Source organism: Equus przewalskii, chromosome 6 (genome assembly GCF_037783145.1).
Source record: "Equus przewalskii isolate Varuska chromosome 6, EquPr2, whole genome shotgun sequence".
In the NCBI taxonomy this organism is placed as follows: Eukaryota; Metazoa; Chordata; class Mammalia; order Perissodactyla; family Equidae; genus Equus; species Equus przewalskii.
The window spans coordinates 41,095,743-41,114,803 of record NC_091836.1 but is presented as its reverse complement, the minus strand read 5'-3'; the positions used below and the strand labels follow the sequence as shown (position 1 = coordinate 41,114,803).

At 42.5% G+C, this 19,061-nt stretch overlaps 1 protein-coding gene across 11 annotated transcripts in view; it reads right to left on the bottom strand.

Annotated features, from left to right (window-relative positions):
* The window catches only part of NTM (neurotrimin), a 908,157-nt gene that overhangs the window by 109,324 nt on the left and 779,772 nt on the right, over positions 1 to 19,061 (bottom strand). For all 11 annotated transcript variants that reach the window (XM_070623480.1, XM_070623476.1, XM_070623478.1 and 8 more), the window contains one exon: positions 1,103 to 1,228. In XM_070623480.1, coding sequence (XP_070479581.1) covers positions 1,103 to 1,228 — 126 coding nt within the window. The remainder of the gene's footprint in view (positions 1 to 1,102; positions 1,229 to 19,061) is intronic.

Genomic DNA, 19,061 nt, shown 5'->3' with positions numbered 1-19,061 from the left:
CATAAACATATTTCACATTAACTGGCAATAAGTAATGAATTAAGAATTGTTATTCGTGTCTCTGCTCAAAATCACCTTTTCAAAGGCCTTCCTTGACCAAACCTCTTGTCCTTCTGTCAATGTATGCTGGTCTATTTCCTCATCCTTATCACCACCTGTTATATTGTATATTCATTCCTTTTGTCATTTTTCTCGTAAGAAGGTAAACTCGTGAGAGCAGGAACTTATATGTTTTGGTTTATTGCTTAAAATAAACAATAAACCTAGTTTATTGTTTAATATAAATATAAATAAACAATAACATATTATATATTTTGTATATATAAAATATACAAATAATATAAACAATATCCCCAGTACTTAGAAGAGTGCCTGGATTATTGTAAGCACTCAGTAAATATTTAAGAACAAACAAAATAGTTTAAGGCACCCTGCATAAAATCTAGCTTAATGGTAAATGACATCTTGCCTTGAATTCTAAATGTTTAACGTTCAATCCACGAAAACACAAAACAATACTTACTCTGGTCTACAAAACAGCTAGACATGTAGACAAAGTAAACTTTCCACTTTAGGCGCACATTAAGTTCTATTTGTTACCTAGGATTAATCAGAGTAAAACAACAACAAAACCACAAAACAACTAATAGACTAGAGACGAGATGTTTGGCCATGCTGAAGGAGTACGGAGGTGGAAATTTTCCCTTTAGGAATGTGGCCATTCAAAGCTCTCATTCACCATCGTGTGTCAGTGTTTCCTACCTCTTAAAACACCAGCGGGACGAGGCCACCAAAGCTGACCATCGCCTCATCAAACCCGAGTAGTAACTTCACTCAGAGCCTCTTGCCACCACTTCATCCAGAAACAATTGGGATCAATTTCCCAGGGATTGGAGAGATCCTCAAATATGATTTCTAAAACTTCATAGGATATACCTATCTTGCAGAGAACACCAAAATTCTCTGCAAAGCCATGAGTATGTTGTTATCAAACTCCTAAAAATGTAGGAGCCTTTAGACTAAATCACCATAACCTCCTAGTCGTGACCAATAATTCTCCCATGTCCTCTCAAGACACGATACACCAAATTGCTTCTCTTACCTTTGGGGGAGATGTGTCTCCAGGTAACCGTAGGCTCTGGTCTGCCTGTTGCTATGCAGGTGAGGCTGATATTGTTCCCTTCATTAATGGAGATATCTGAAGAAATCTCTACAATTTTGGGAGATACTGTGGAGACAAAACAGGTAGAAGGAAAATTAAAATCCTGCTGAAATATTTTTTTGTTGTTTTAAAATGGTAGGTGGCAGAATAGCCAGAGACTGAAATTCATAGGAATTACAGAAGTAAATCATGAGAAATTAGAGGAATTACCTTAAACATGAAAGAAATATCTTCCCTTGAATTTAGCTTCTATTCCCTCCTATTTAATCACAAAGTCAGGGAGTCGGAATGGGAATGGATTCCACTGCAAAACTGCATACCTATTCTCCCAGCCTCCACCCTCCTCCTGTCTCCTCTCTCATCCCCACCCGTGTCCGACACATATCCACGAGGCATTCTCCACACTGCATTCAGAGTCGTCTTTATACAATGCAGTTGTGATCATATCACATCTCTGCCTAAACACCTCCAATTGCTCCTTATTGCCTACCTGATAATATCCAAGCTCCTATCCTAGCACCCCAGGCCGTTCAGAATCACCCGTCAACCTATGCTGCCACTGTCATTCCCAGTGACTGCACCTCTACTTACTCCGCTTTCCATCCGCAACACATCACGTCCTTCCTAGTCATCATGTGCTTGGGATCTCTACTGTTCTTCACGTCCTTCTTGGAAAACTATCAGTCATCCTTTAAGGTTCAAATCAAATGCCACTTTGTTGCAGCTTTTCCTACCCCTACTCCTCTCGCCCTCCTGCATAGCTCAAAATGACTGCTCCTCCTCATCTGTGTTCCCAGAGTACATAACACACGACTGATGAACCGTCAAAAGGAACATCATTTAGCCTTAACACACTTGGCGTCTTTCTCTTTCTATACTCTAAATTAATCCCCACAAAACGGGGAGGGGTTCATTCTAATTGGTAAATTTGGGAGCAGGGCTCCCTCTGCACTTCCTTCGTCCTTTGTTTTGGAACCAGGCATCCCCTAGGAAGCCTACATTCTGCTGTGTTCCTCCTCGTGCACGTTTCACAGGGGCCGCATCCCATGGTGACGGGTATATCCAGCAACACAATTGCATTTGCTTGCGTGCACCCGTCTCGATCTGGGGTGCAGCATTAGAAGCTCGTTGCTGCACATCTACACCTAATCGTCCAGTATCATCTTTACCACCAGCGAGTGTGATATTTGGTTCCTGTGTGACTATTCATTTGTCTTGTCTGCCAATTGGCTTATAAAGTAAGGGTGCTATTTTGGGGGCCCCCAAACTCCAATTCTTGGCATTTCTCTTACTATGTTACAGTTATTTGCTTGGTATCTCTCACCCACTCGACCACAAGCTTTTTGATGGCCTGAGCCATGGCTTACTTATATTTATACCCATAGTAAAAGAACAATAAATATTTATATGATGGATTTATAATGGTTGTTCAAGGGAACCACTTTTCCAACCTGCTAAATGTTTGTAAAACCTCAGAATTGCATCAACACATGTCATTTCAATTTTACTGACACTGGTTTTGTCACATTAGTTCTTCGCAAATAAAGTGGCCCCTCCATCAGGCTCTCTCAGTGGTCTTCCTGTTCGGTTCTTTCCTTGAAAAAGTACTCCTCTGAGCCACCAGTGTGCAGTTTCAGGACACAGCATCCATCCAGTCCACAGTGCCATCTGGCCTGCTGGAGGTCCCAGGGGAGCTGAACATTGACCTTGTTCCTTGTTCCAGAGTACAACCCTCACATGAAAATCAGATTGCTTGGAAATTTCAATGCTGGGTTTTCTTCTACCAGAACCATTCATCACTCCCTCCTGATTGTGTTGGACTTTCTCCACTGCAAAAAGAGAGTATCATGCTGATACCTTCCTTAGTCTTTGTTCTTGTACCTCTTTCTCCTTAAAATTGTCTTCCCCTCCTTCCTCATGCTCCACCTGCCCGGGAACACTCATTCATATGCATGCATTGCACTTTTGCTTCCTTATCCCCATGCCCTTGCTGCTGATCTTGGTCACTTAGGCTCTTCTCTCCAACCACCTATACCCAAGGAATTGTTCAAGGCCTGGTTGAGTTACCACCTCTTCCATACGGTCTCCCAGGTGGTCTCTAAGAGGATGTGGCCTCTCCTTCTTGGAGATCATATAGCCTCCTGTAAGTCATTTAAGATGAACTCTCTTACGTTACATTTGTCTCATCTTTTGTCTATGCTATAAATTATCTCAGTATAAGATGTTGAGCATGGATCTTACCAACTTTTTAAAAATTTTCTGCTGTCCTGAACAGGATGTCTTCCACAGAGTAAGCACGAATTAACCATTTTTAGATTTAAGTCCACAGCAAGCTTCAGATGGAAAGGCAGTGTGTGTGTGTGTGTGTGTGTGCACTTGCACACACACTTGTCTGCATTCTCACAGGTATTTGGTAGGACAGAAACAATGAAGATTCAATGTGGTGAGGGTTGAGGAGTGACTATTGGTCCTACTATCTAGGACTTCCAAGACACAAGATTGCAATTTATGGCTGTATCATTTTAAAAGCTGATTGAATCTTCCAGGACAGAAAGGTAATTGCTAAGTTATGACTGAACACTTGATTTGCTGACTGTCTGAAGGACCCAAATTTCTAAACTCTCTTAGTTCTAGAATCACTTAAACTTGATGTATTTTATTCATGGAGATTTCACTGGAACATTCACTTCATGAACCTCCACTTCCCCAGCCCATACATTTGCCTGGACCCCACTGCCGCCCCTCCTTGGCACTCACACAGCCTTGCCCGCTTCCTGGAGGACAAGCTGCCTGCAGAATGACTGTGCTGGCCTTGCAGACATTGCTTCAACTGTGCAGGTAAGTAATTTATTGATCTGTAAAGCACTCTGAGATGCTCTGCAAGGGATTATGTCACGCCAATGCCATGCAATAAAATAAAAAATGATGGACTTCGTGAACACAGGGTGATTTAGAGTTTGTAGTTGGAAGTGTGCTTAAAGTACATTTTAAGTGGAAATCAGGCTGGGTAATGAATTACTCTTGCTTTGGAAGGGCTTACTGGAAGTTCATTTTCCTGGCTTTTTACATGATAGCTAATCTGCTAATCATACACTAGAGAACAACAGATCGTCCTCAAGTCGAAGAGAAGGAAGTTTGGGCCACAGCTGTCAGCACAGTAAGTATATTAAATGAGACAATCACACCTCATGCTTAGAAGAATCATCTAGAATTGTCTCCCTCAACTAACAACTGGAACCTGCCTAACTCATGATGTGGAAGTTGGAGAAATGCTTGCTGTCCTTTCAGTCCTGCCTAAGAGTGTAGCTCGAAGGTGGCAAACGGGTCCTGGATGAATTTGAAAGGCAGACCATTCATGGCATAGAGCTGAGGTGGTTTGACCAGAGATGCAATCCGAATTATCAGAACTAAATTGGCATAGTGCCTAAGATGCCAGGGGATTAGAAATATCATATTCTAGGTAGCAACTTCTAGCACACTGCCAGAATTTAAAATTAAATTGAATTGATAAGGATGCACTGTGATCTTAACTAATCCATGTTCATAAGGAAGTTGTGGCCAACTGAGATAGTCACTTATATTTTTATATCGTTTCCACGGATACCTTCCACATCATTCCTCTTCTCACCATGCAGGCTGTTAGAAATAGGATTTCTTTGCTTTCACTCATTAATTCACTCATTTATTCATTCATTTATGAATATTCATTGATCACTTCCATATAACCAGCATTGGGCTTAGCACTAAGAATATAACAGTAAAATGACACAGTCCTTGTCCTCAAGGAGTTCACAGTCTAGAGATATAAAATAAGAAGTATATTCCTTTAATGAATTGTGACATAGAAGGATACATAAGGTGTTGAGGAGATACAGAAGATAAAACACCTAAGCCAGATGGTGATGAACGTCATGCAAGGTTTCTTGGATATGGGACACCTAAGTTAAGCCCAAGAACTTAAGTAAATTTAATTCGTTCTGAGGAGGAGAAGAGGAAAGACATTCTAGGCAATGGAGACAACACAAGAAAAATACTCTTATTAAGACTTTTTGTTGCCAGGCATAATCATTCATGGAAGAATAGCTGCTAAAGGAGGCTGGGACAAAAGTCATTCAACAAAAACTTACTGAACACCTACTGTGCATACAACTGTGGTTGGGTATATGAATGACGTGCAGAAATACACAAATTTTGTTTAGCCCTCTATGAACTCACAATCTGTTTGGTGAAATAGTGCATACCTACATCCCAGAGAGTTGACTAATAAAGCAAAATTTGTCACAACATTGCACGTGCTTGAATGTTAAATGAATGGTACAAATTTGGAGTTCTGGTGAGTTAGTAAGAGAGAGGATCGTGGCGAGTAGGAGAGTCAGAGTGACTTCACTTCAGCTATAGAGTCTATTTGGGATATCAACAAATGAGAAACAGTCACATAGGCAGAAAAAGTCACATAGACGGAAACTGCTTCAAGGGGCACAATATATGGACATCAACAGGAAGACAGAAACCCACGAGGTGTGTCAAGATACAAAGTCTATTTACTATAAGAGGCAACAGAGAGTGGTGGTTGAGATCCTGGCTCTCCTATAGCCAAAATGGGTAAGCCTGACCAAGTCACTTCACCTCTCTGTGCCTCACTTCCTCATCTCTGCATTAAAGCTAGTAATTGCATGTACCTCACAGGGTTCCTTTGAGGATTTAAGGGGTAAGTTTATAAAATGCACTTAAAGAAGCTCATAGAAACGTGAAGTACTCAATAAGTGAGTTTTAATACTGTGTGTGCTTGGCAAATACATATGTGAGTGTCAACACAGAGTGAACCCTAGATAAATTTTAACTGACTCAAGGAAGAATGGGATACAAAAATCAATGAGGTAAGCTAGAACCAGACTACGGAACAGCCCCAGTAGCTAGGTCTTGAATTTTAACTCTATCTTATAGGCAATGGCAAGCATTTGAATTTTTTTTAAAAAAAGGAATGCCATAATTTTTTTTAAAATGTACTTTAAGCAAAATAATCTGGTAACAAAGGGAGTGGAATAGATAGAAACTGGAGTTAGAGAAATCAATCTGTATGAATGATGTTCAAGGCATGAATTAAACTGCTGACTCTATAAGGATGGAAAGAAAAGGATGGGTTTGAGAGTAATGCCAAGAAAAATGTGTGGGCAGTTGAGGACTGCCTGGATGGAGGAGCTAGGAATATGAAGTCAAATATGAACACCATTTTGTTCAACAGCAGCTGGATGGCAGACCTAGCAGACCTCTCCATGTCGCAGAGAGAACTACTTTTCGGGAGAACACTAGTTTGACTAGTTTGATTCTGTTTTAGACATGCTGAGGGTGAGATGATAAGGGACATGCAGGCAGGCAGAACCATCCTGTTAACGGCTGAAGTTATATAATCAAAGGTCCGTGGTGAGGTCTGAGCTCTGCTAAGAGTTCACGGATGCTTAAAAGGGCCATCAGCTTGTTTTCACATAGATATATGAGACATCTCTGTTGACTTTTGAGATCTAAATCTAGCAGACACACCACTATGGAAACAGAAGGACCAAGAAGTGGTTAGGTTACAGTTGGGAAGAAAGGCAGAAGACCGATAAGCCACAGTCTTTGGATACAGTTCCATATTTAATGTATTATGTTAAGGTTTAATCTGATCTTATTGGATTTTAATTCAAATGAGCAAATAGTTAAATAACATAATTATTAAAACAGTATTCTGGGGAACTTCTCTACTCTTGGTTTAGCTTCCACTGCCCAGGTGTTAAGTTTTAATAATTATGTCATTAATAAATAGCAATTTGCTGTTTTTAGCACACAGTAGATATCCTATTAAATCCAAATTAAGATGCTTTATTAAGCACTGCACGGTCCTGTGGGGTTGAGAATGCACATAAGCTGCCTGGACCAGGTTACTCCCCACGACACATGCAGATCTATGCATCCCAGATGGCTTCTTCTGCTGCCAGAGGCACTTCCCCTGCCTCCTCTCTGTACTGAAGATCTGAGATGTCCACGGCAACTCAAGACAGTTTTCACAGCAAGGGCTGCATCGCTGCCAAGGCCTTGGAACCTTTGTCTCTGCAGAATTAAAAGGACCAATCTGGAGTGCCTTCAACTTTCCTGGTTTCCAGACCCCACACAGACACAGGCCTATGTCAATTGCCTGGTGTATGAATGTTCAATCTAGATCAGAAAGCTCTTAAACATTCAATCAAGCAGATGCTGGTTTGTGGACTAATCCATCTTTTCACACTGGCCACTGTGGACCAAGACAAAGTCTAATGCAAAGTTGAGTTGTTAAGCTATGGATTCAGGCTACTGCAAACTGAGATGAGTCAGTCATGGGCTATAAAGACAAACTCCTTCCGTGGCCTCAAAGACCTGTCAAGAACTAGATCCTGCCTCCCTCTCCACACCCATCCCACGCTCTTCTCTTTTTCTCGCCCCACTGGCCTCCTTTCCTCCTGGATCACCTCAAGCCATTCCTTGACTCAGATCCTTTAGGCTTGCCTTTCTCCCTGCTCTTCACCTGGCTGGCTCTGTCTTCCTTAAATCCTAGCTCCTCTGTGAAGCCTTCCTTGATCATCTTTTCCGAAGCAGAATTCCCCATATTAGATTGTTGCATAATTGTCTGCTCTACCAAATAAACTGTAAGCCCCAGCGGTTGTCTTGTTTGTTGAAGTACTCAGCACAAGCCACAATGTCTGCCACAGTTCGTGTTCAACACATATTTTTGAATGAATGAATTAGAATGTTTTTACAAGGCTGTATGAAAATGCAAATAAAGTGAAATGACTGAACTTCCTCAAGATCTTTAAATAGCCCCCAAAGACTGTCAGCATCTATAATAATGTTGACAGCTACTATTTATTAAATATCTGCTATAGAACAGGTGTTTTGCATATATTACCTCTATTTTACCCCTGTGTTAACCTCACAAGCAGATACTATTTCTAAAATGACCAACTTTCCTGATTTACCTGGAACTAAGGAGTTTCCTGGAACACAGGACCTTCTGTGCTGAAACCAGAGAATTTCCAGGCAAATGGGGATAAACTGGTCACCCTAATCGTTTCTCTTCTCACATTTCACAGATGAGTATTCAGAGAAGTCATGGAATTTGTTCAAGTACATACAACTGAAAATTGCAGAGGTTTAGAGTGTTTTCTTTAATGAGGGAGTAGATAGGTTAGAAAAGTAACAGATGCATGTGGAATCATGGATGCATAGATAGAAAAATAAACAGAAACTAACCATGTGTGTGTATATATATGTGTGTGTGTGTGTGTGTCCGGGCACTGACACATTATGAATCTCTATTGTGAATTAGACATTTTACAGGGAGCTTGACTCCATTATTTGATTTAATCTCATAAGAATCCTAAGAGGCAGTACTATTATTATTCCTATTTACAGATGAAGAAACTAAGGCTTAGTGAGATTTTTGTGATTTGCTCAAGGTTGCCCAGGTAATAAGTATAGAGCATGGTACCTGAATGCAGATAATGTTTTGTCCTAAATATATTCTTTTCATACAGAGAGTTAAGTACAGTAGAATGCAGATTCCCAACATCGTTTCCTTTGAGTCTTGTTGATTCATCCATCCACATGCAGATCTGCTCCTCATCCGGCATCTTCTTTCACATCTCCATGTGAACATCTCTATGCCCATAGTACATCTGGGAAAGGGAGCCTTCTCTGTTCATTTCTATTTGGTGTTATTCTCTATCAGAAGAGTGGGTGGGAGGTTTCATCAATATGTTTTTTTTGGACCTTCCCACATTTGCATAAACATCTGTCCTCCTCCCTATTCCATCACCAGCCATTCCTAATCGTCATCCTCCCATTCACCTTCCTCTCAGCGTGTGCTGAACCCAAGAGTGGTAGCCTCCAGGAGAGCTGCCTTTGGAGGCAGTGCTCTGGCTGCTGCTTCCTGAAACCAGGTGTTCCCAGCTGTCTCTATGCCTGACAGAGAAATGACAATTAAACCCACTGCTGAGTCCACTGAGAAAGGTATTTATTTGGCTTATTTTTACTGAAAAAACTAGTCAGTCCTCCCTTCCTTTTTTTCTTCCTTTCCTTCCTTTCTTCCATCTTTCCTTCCTCCTTCTTCCCAATAGAAATATCTGTATAATAGAATATGTATTCCAGTGATGTGGGATCTGTGGGGTCTCTTTTGATAAAAAGATCCCTAAGCTTTGCATCAGAAGACTAGGTATTAAGCTCAGACCCAAGACTTACAAGCTGTATGAACTCATGTAAATCATTTAACTCTGCGTTTATTTTATTTATATTAATGAATGTCTCGCCTCTTCAAAATAGATGTTCTGTGGATCAGACAAAACTGTGAGAAATCATATTTTAAACATAAAGTACTATTAAAATGTGATTTATTAGGGTTACTAAAAATGTATACTTCTAGAGGTAAAATGAGGAGAAATACAGATGTTAGGTGTCGTGTTGGATGTGCTTTGATTTAAGGTTGAGATGGACATGCCCGTTCTCCACAAAGCAGATGCTAACTACTCCTTCAGAGGCGGACTTACTGGTTCTGTGATGAACAGCATTTCTGAGTGAGGACACAGGACGTAGCCTGGGACGGGGATGTGCAACAGATCCTACGTTCTTGCCAAAAATATGCTTGCTGCCTCTAAGTTTGAGAAGGGAAAGGGCAGATTACAGATGTTCAGAATCCCAAATTAGAGTTTGAAAATGTACAGAGCTCCTTAATGACATAGCCTGGGGCAAACTGTTATTTCTTTCACCAGAACCCTTTTGTCATTTCTTACATCTTATTCTTTCTCTCTCTCCATATTAAAACCACTCATGTTTGCTGGAGAATCATGAAGCCCTGGCAGAAAAGCTAGTGATTTATTGGGGATTAGTCATAAACCACTGGTTCTGAAGTTTGGAATTTGTTCCTTTCAGGATGAGCTGAAAGGCGGAAGGAAGTTTTGAGGAGCTCTGCTCCCTGACCCAGTTTAGTCATTCCTGATAGAGACGTAGGAGAATAAAGTAAACACCACACACTCCTCACTCCATGCTTTCTTGCCTCTGGGCATATTAGTGCAAATTGAATTTCACAGCAACCTACCTGTAACCATAAGTGCTCCATTATATTTGGCAACATCCAAGAAATTGCTAAGAAGTATCTCTTCATCAATTGTTTAATGTGGGAACATAAGGGAATTATTGCTAATCATGAAATGGACCTGCCATCAGACAGGATTAGTTGCTTTCCAGCTTCTAGAATAAGGGCATATGCTTTGGGTTGAACGCACATGACTTCCTGCCCACCAGAGGAGCTCTTTAGGGACCGGTTCAGGAAGGGAGGAGGGATGCGATAGGAAGGGAAGAACCACTGAGCACCTTCTATGCCAAGCACTTTGCCGAGGGCTTAACATTTACTGCTTCCTTTTACAGGCTCACAGGAACTCATAGGCATTACCCTCACTGAGTAGTAAATACACTGAAACTCAGAGAGGATGTACAACTAACCCAAGGTCATCAAGCAGGAAGTCAGACAAATTTCAGATTCCCCAATAAGGCGTCCCTAAAAAAATCAAGTAAAATTCACACAAAGGAAAGGTCCTACAAATTAAAATGATGCGACCAAAATGGAAATCAATTAATAACCCGATCCACCTACATGATTTCATGAGGAAAAGAAAACAACAAAATAGAAAACCCAGGACAATATTACTTTTTTAACATTATTCCTCATGAAAGAGAAATAATATTTGTTGAACATCTAATAAATACTGGATACTTCCCATATATTTTCCCATTTAATCCAGAAGCCTGAGGCTTTAAATAGCTAGTAATGTGCTCAAAGCCACTAAGCTAGAAAGTGGCAGGTTTCAGACCCAAGCCCTTCCTAGAGGGTTTTGGGATGGAATGAAATGTGTAGGTGCAATTGAAGGCACTCAGTGAACTGCTAATCGCCCCACTGATGAATGCTACTGGGATGGAGACAATGCAGAGTTCAGTCACTTAGTGGGAAACAGCGCAATCGTCTGCTGCAGAAGCCAATCCGCAGCTGCTGACCGCGATTCACCATAGCACACCTCTCAAGTCTTCTGACACACACAGTTTCTTCACTCTCAGAGCGAGCGGCTGGCAGGAAGTTTCCGATCCCTCACGTTTCTAATTTCTCCTCACCAGGAGTTGTCTATTCCTGTTGTCCCCCACCACCATAGCCTTACCATATTCTTTGAACATGGACACGAGGCTTCTTTAAGCTGATTCTTTTGCTCCCTTGGCATCTGGCATCTTACCATGGTTCTCTCTTCCCAAAGCAAGAACGCAGCTGATGTCCATGGAACTCAAGCGACCAGTTAAGGAAAGGTACGCAATTGTGACTGCCGCTTTGATCACAGACCCCATCCACCAGAGAGATGTTTTGGACAAGTGCCAAAAGATTTTCCGAGAAACAAGACACAGACCCCGTGTGGCTCAGGACACAGGGCTGGGCACCCCCAGCAGCCCTGGCCATGGCCGGAGGCACCATTTAGATAAATTTCAGTTGCAGGGCCTGTACTTCCTGTGGGGCTATTTCATTCTCAATAGGGGTCAGTTTTCTCCAAATTCAGGAAGATGTTGGCTAATTCTGCCCCTTGGGTGCTCTTGCCTCTGCTCAGAAGCCCACCTTGTAGAGAGAGAAATGGTCTTTCTACAAGAGTCAGTGCTGTTACTCGACCCCAGGATGAAGTTCATACTTCTCTATCTTCAGATAGTACAAATTAAACAAATATGTAAGCATGTATGTACATGTCACCACAATCTTTTGAACTCCTGGCCATGATTCTCTTTGCTCACACTCTCCAGGGGGCAGGTACTAATCCTTCCCTTCTCCCAGGCTGCCCCTTTCAGGGCAGAGATGGAGTCCCTGTCCCCAGGTGTCCCTCGCCCAGCTCTGTTGATGCCTGCATCTCTGTGCTGTCAATCTGCTGGCTGCCAACTGTGCCGAGCTCACTTACATTCTCAGCTGCCTCGATGGCGCCATTGGCACTTTAATTCCTAATTGCCTAAAAGCACTGGTAGCGTATGCCCTCAAATACAAGCATAAAACCGACCGCAACAGGGAATCGTGCTGGCTGCAGTGGGAAGGTTGTGGCGAAGTCTTCATCACCCCTCCTTGACTGCGGTATGCTACAAATACTTCCACAGGTTGTTCTCTTCCCGCTCAAGTACCTGCAAGATCGAGTTCAGGGGACAGTGGACAGCCCCCCGGGCAGTTTCTGCCTCACTGGAGTACCTTCTGCCGATGTTGCTTATGCCGAAATGAAAATTTGAGTTATACCCACATTCCCTGTGACCACCCTCTTTGGGAATAGCTTAGGCAAGTGGAAGAGACATCTCATTTTCTGGCCTGGAATCCTGAAGCCCATGAAGTGGCCCCACTGCTGCCCAAAGTAACCTGTCATTTGATTTTAAACTGATTTTTTGTTCCAAGGCCTTATTGCCACTAAATCCCTCATAAAGGTTACGGTCGGTGAACAGATCAAGAAGCCTCTTCCCCTCTAGCATGAGGGGTGGAGATGCAGGCTGGTCTGCATCAAGCTACAAGTTCTCCGGGCGAGCTGCGGCTCTGTTAATCCCCCTGTGAAATGTCACCATGCTGGAGCACGTGAGGGAGTGCAGTTGGGGAAAGAAAAAAGTTTCAACATGACTTCTTGTTAATACAAAGCTTGTCAAACACATCACCCAGAAATACCAAATGTCTTTATTAGATTCCGTTATCTCCCCCCGAGACTGGAGGGACGCAACCAGTGGCTTCTCGGTGGAGATGTCATCATCCAGAAACTAATTAAAGGCTACGCAGGAAGCTGGGTCTCTTGCACTCCGGAGAACAAAATGCATTAGCAACCGAAGCAAAAAAAAAAAAATATATATACATATATATATATATATATATATATATATATATATATTGCAAGTTAACTTTATATGGAAAAGGGCAAGGTGGGAATTTGACAATAACTCTCTTTCTCCCTCATCAGTTCACAGCAGGCAGAAGTGGGCCCATCAGGGTGTCGATGGATCTTGACATGAGGCCATCTGCTCCCCAGCATCACTCGGGAAGGGATTTCTCCCTCCTTGGGACAGAGGGGTGGCGAGCACCTGACCACCTGCGGTGGGAAATGCAATTGTATGGTCTTCATACCAGAATCTGCTTTTACCCGTAAGAGCTACAATAGACGTGTATCTCTGAACAACATTCATTTATCTGTGAACATCAAGGAGCCTGGCCACTCTGTCCAAAATATGTCCAATCACAGAAAAGCATATAGAAGCAGATATTGTGCCTCATGCCTGACAGACACTCTGAACCTAAGGTCCTTGATATCTTCAACTGTGGAATAAACCTCTTCCATACAAATTATGTGAACAACTGTATTCCGCTATGCTTCCCAATCATTCAAACTCTCTAGATGTGACATTATTTCTTTTCTTCAATTCCTCCTGGTGATGCTTTGTGATATTTTATGTTACATTACTCACAGTTGTTCACAGAACAAAATTAGAAAATCCATACTTTGACATTCAAGGCCCTCTATTTAGAACTATTCCTATAGCCCTCCAGACTACGACTGTCGCAGAATGACATTCTCTTTCACTTTCCTGACTCCATGCCTTTGTTTACGAGGCTTCTTCTGCCTCTTACCAGACTCTTGCTTCTCAGCTCCACTTCTCTGAAACACTGCTCGTCCTGTAGGTCTTAGAGAAGTACACCTGTCCCCAACTAGGCCATTCATCACCACTGCCTCTGTGCAGTTGGAACTGTCTCTCTGTCCGTTGTACTCCACTGATATCTTTGCACACGTTTTGCATATTATTTGGGCCTGCAATTTTCCTTTCTCCACTAGTTTGTGAGGGTCTGTCATCACGGCCTCACCTTTTTGTCCCTGGCCCTGTGCCTTCCATGGGACAGACCCTGAACGCATATTGGTTCAATGACTGATAGTGAATGAATTAATCCAAAAGCTCAAAAGTTTGCTGGCTCCCACTCCCCAGGAAATAAGGTTTAAAGTCTCTGGTTTGAGACATCAGGCCTTCCTCTCCCCACTCGCTTTTCTACTCTTCTCTATAATTATTCTCGATCAAACATTATACATGTCTATCTGAATGACTTAATAGGCATTAAGGTCATCTGGAAATCTCCAGAATACCACTGTAGCCAAGAGCTCAGGTTTTATAGCCAATGAGACTCAGATGCCCATCCTGGATCTACTCTCTATTAGCCATTTATTTTTTAAACAGTCAGCTTCTCTGTGTGCTCATTTGCAAAGAGCATATAATAAACCATACCTAATAGCACAGACAGGAATGATTGAGAGAGTTCGTGTAAAACACTTAGCACACTCTAAGTGGTCAAAAGTAGAAACACACACGCAAACATACACGCTCACCACTCCAACTAGAGCGGCTTTCCCTAACCTCTGTGTAAGGAAATCCAAGTTGCCACATTTTATTTAATCTAATGGCCAGTTTTCTGTCGTATTTATTTCTCTTTCAGCAGCATCTATACTTCGTTCTTTGGCTTGGCAATATCACATTGCCCTTGTTCTCCTCTTACCTTACTGGCACTCCTTCTCAATCTCAAACTCTAAATATTGGTGTGATCTATTGCTAGATTATTGGCCCTCTTTTCTGAATAAAATCCTCTCCCATGTCATCCATAGCTTTAATGACTATCAGAGGCTCATGGTTTCCAAACCCATGCCTCCAGCCCTAACCTCCCCTTTGAGCTTGACTCTCATATATCAAATTCTGGATTCAACATTTTTAGCTCTATGGACACGGATCTCATTTTCTCCCTCTGTGAGAAAGATGATATGATAATTATCTTTCCTATAGGGCTATCCTGGGGATTCAATGAGTCCATACACAACAGAGCTTAGAACAATACTGAGCATGTAGTGTGTGCTCAATAAAGGATAATTATTTGGCCTGTTTGTCATCTTGATTTAATTGTTCAATAGACGAATCACTTGCTATGTCCCACACAGAGTTCTGGATTCTCCATCTCCCCATCCTAAGTACCCCTTCCTAGTTAATGACACCATCATCTACCTGATTGCTCAGGACAAAGACATAGGAATCATCCTTTATTTTCTCTTTCCCTCTATTTCTACATCCAGTTATTAAGTCCTGTTGACTTTATCTCAAAAATAACCTTCACCCTGACTTAGTATCATTCTCTTCCCTCTTACTACCTACCTCCATCACCTCTTTCCATGTTTCTACTGTTAGACATCCCATTCTCTGCGTCACTGCTGGAGAAATTAAAAACAATAACAGCATAAATTAGATCATAGCATCTCAGGCCTAAAACCCTCCACTGGCACCTGATCACATTTAGAATGAAATTCAAAGTTTATACCTGTGTTTCTGTGACTCAGCATAGTGGGCCCTGAGGAGCTCTGACTTTTCGCAGACCGCTTTGCCCAGAATTCACTCTGTTCAGGTCCCCTGGCCTGATTTCTATTCCTTACAGGTGCCCAGCTGGTTCTTCCATCAGGCCTTTGCAGCTTCTGTTCCCTCTCCTGAAATGCTCTTCCCCCAAATCCCCAAATCCTCATATGGTTAGTAGTTTATCATTTAGTTCTCATTTCAGTTGTCACCTGCCCTTCATCCTTCCTGACCATGTGGCCTGCCCCATCCTATGGCTCTGCTTCCTTGTTTGTAGGGCACATGCCCATTCTCTGAAATTCTCATTTATTTGTTTAGTGTGTGTTCTCTTTCTCTTCTCAATAGAAGGTAAACTCCAGGGGCTGGCCCCGTGGCCGAGTGGTTAAGTTCGCGTGCTCTGCTGCAGGCGGCCCAGTGTTTCATTGGTTCGAATCCTGGGCGCGGACATGGCACTGCTCATCAGACCACGCTGAGGCAGCGTCCCACATGCCACAACTAGAAGAACCCACAACAAAGAATACACAACTATGTACCGGGGGGCTTTGGGGAGAAAAAGGAAAAAATAAAATCTTTAAAAAAAAAAAAAATAAAAAATAAAAAAAAATAAATAAATAAAAAAAAAAAGAAGGTAAACTCCATGAGAACAGAATCATATCCATACGTCCCCACTCTACCCTTGTCACCAGAACAGTGTCCCACACACAGTAGGAACTCAACAAGTACTTAGTGAATGCATGAACTCCCCGGTCAGAATTAATCTCCCCTTGCCCTTTTGTAGTCCTTTGTTCAAAGCACTCTCATACAGCATGACATCACGTCTTAGAATTGTTGGTGTATTTACCTACTAGAATATGAGGCTCATAAAGGAAAGGTCTAGAGTATTTTTATCTCTTTCCTATGCTTCACTTTTATATCCCCCAGCATGTAAGTGTTCCTTGCAAATTGCAGGGGCACAACCAAAGACTGTTCATTTGTATGTCTGAACGGAATCATACACATTATCTTTCCTGTCCCTCCAAGGTATTAAAAGACATATTTCTGGTAAAGGTTGCCATGGCCTAACTTTTTTTTTTTTGGGGGGGGGAGGATTAGCCCTGAGCTAACATCCAATGCCAATCCTCCTCTTTTTTTCTTGAGGAAGATTGGCCCTGAGCTAACATCCATGCCCATCTTCCACTACTTTATGTGTGGGACACCTGCCACAGCACGGCTTGATAAGCCATGCATAGGTCCACATCTGGGCTCCAAACTGGAGAACCCCAGGCTGCTGAAGTGGAGTGTGCAAACTTAACTGCTGTGCCAACGGGCTGGCCCCTTCCATGGCCTAACTTTTGACACTCGAATGACTGTTACTGCCACACACATCCCAAAAGCTACACAAGTGTCCCATGTGTGCATGTATACACACATTTCTATGGGGAATCAGAGGGCAGGACAGCCAAACGTCCTACTGCAAAATTGGCTGTTTGTCATTAAGCCAGAGAAAGTGTCAACATGCTTTTGAGAAGTCCAAGTTCAGTTTCTTCTTCTAGAGCACTAGGAAATCAAAAAAACAATGGTCTATAGGCTGTTCTTCTTTTACTGAGAAGGTTATGTTGAGTAACACAGAAAAGCTAAACAAAACCCTGTCTCTAGGCAATAAATTAGGAATAGATCTGCGCTATTGAAGATAAATCAGCAACTTTAATACTCCTCCCCTGAGCGGGGCATCTTCAAGGAACATAGGACAGGTGTCTCCAAGCTGAAGTGTTGGTTAAAAAGCTGTCCTCTAAATTACATTTGGGCTATTTCTTTTCTGGCTGGCTGTATTTTCTGTGATCTATCTAGAGGCTTAAAAAGACACACAGAAAAATAAATCTCAGTTCCATTAGGCCCACACTATGGACTTGCATATTTGTTCTTATCTTTGGCCTCTCTTCCTTCCTATCATCCCTCACTCCCCACCCCTTCCTAATGCCATCAAACATCCACACCAGAAAACGTTTACGATTACTCCAGACACTGATGCTAATCTAATTCTCTGTAATTGCTATCCATCATGAAGGAGGCTTCTTTTCTTTTTATTAAGCTCCAGTGTTCACACCCCATACATCCTATAACTTCAAATATAAACTCATATCTGTTCATTTCTAGAGTGAAAATGGTTGGCAAAGAGTCAGCTGGCAGCTACACTGTCAATCAGAGAAGCAGGGTCAGCAGAGACAGCCAAGGGTGCAATGCTATTGGTCTAGATTAGATTAGCACAAGTTAATGCAGTTGCCTTCATTTGAAATTAGGCACAGGCCCCCGCGGAGAGGAATCAATATTTAATAATTGTGAGATACAGTTATGTGTATGTGTAGGGGTCTCCTTTCCACCCTCATGGGAAACTGTTTGCAACAACACTGCACATACGGCATCTCATAACGTCTGGTGCTAGCTCCTCTGGCAACTCCTATTTTTATCAGCAGTACCATCCACTTCTAAAATGCATAACAAAGATAATAAGCTAACCCCCAGAAGAAATCTGCCTAGACCAAAGTGGTTAGGGACCAGCATGAGTTCATAAAGGCAGGCAATGGAATTTTCCTTCCTGGAGACATGGGCTGGGAAGGGTGCTCTGGAGTCCAGGAAGAGAAGGAACAACTTCATTCCTGAAAGTACTTATCAGTGCAGAATTTGAAAGCAGGCCTCCCAGTTCTAAGGGCATGGCATTGAGAGAGAAAAGACACAGGCTTCTGTGCCCTCAGCTCCTCCATTCTCTGTCTGTGTAACCCCGGGCCAAGCACTTTTGCTGTGTTTCAGCTTTCTGGTCTATAACAGGAAGGCTTAGGGCTAGCCAGAGTTTCTCAACCTTGGCACTATTGACATTTGGGGCTGCATGATTCTTTGTTGTGCGGGGGCCTGTCCTGTACATTGTAGGATCCTTAGCAGCATCCCTAGTCTTTACCCACTGGATACCAGTAGCATCTCACTTCCTCCCCTTGGACACCAAGAATGTCTCCAAATGTCCCCTGAGGGTAAAATCACCATCATACACCCACCCTGTCCCACAGAATCACTGGGCTAGCTAGTGTTTAGAGAGTCCTCCCTTTCTTTGACTCTGTCTCTTTTTCCTTCTTTGGAAATCACTATGTAGAGATGTTAGTCAGAGGCACAGATTGCAATTGTTTGGAAGCTTCTCCCACATCTCACTGTCCTTATAGTTGCCCAATCAGGGTTCACTTTCAAAGCAGAGCCATACTTGTCTGCTGTGAACCTCACTTCTCAACCTGTAAAGATACGGTAGAGCTGTACACCTTGTCCCACTCCTCAGCACATCCCCCATCAGGTGCTTCTCAGTTCCGGCACCACAAGTAGATGTGGCCACCAGTCGTTTCTTGCTTTCACAGCTGCTCTCCAGTGCCTGGAGAGGTCCAGAAGCTCCCCTGCTCTTTGCATTGTACCTCCGTCTGCTCAGCTCCACTCACTGCCCTCTTCTGCAGGGTACCAGCAA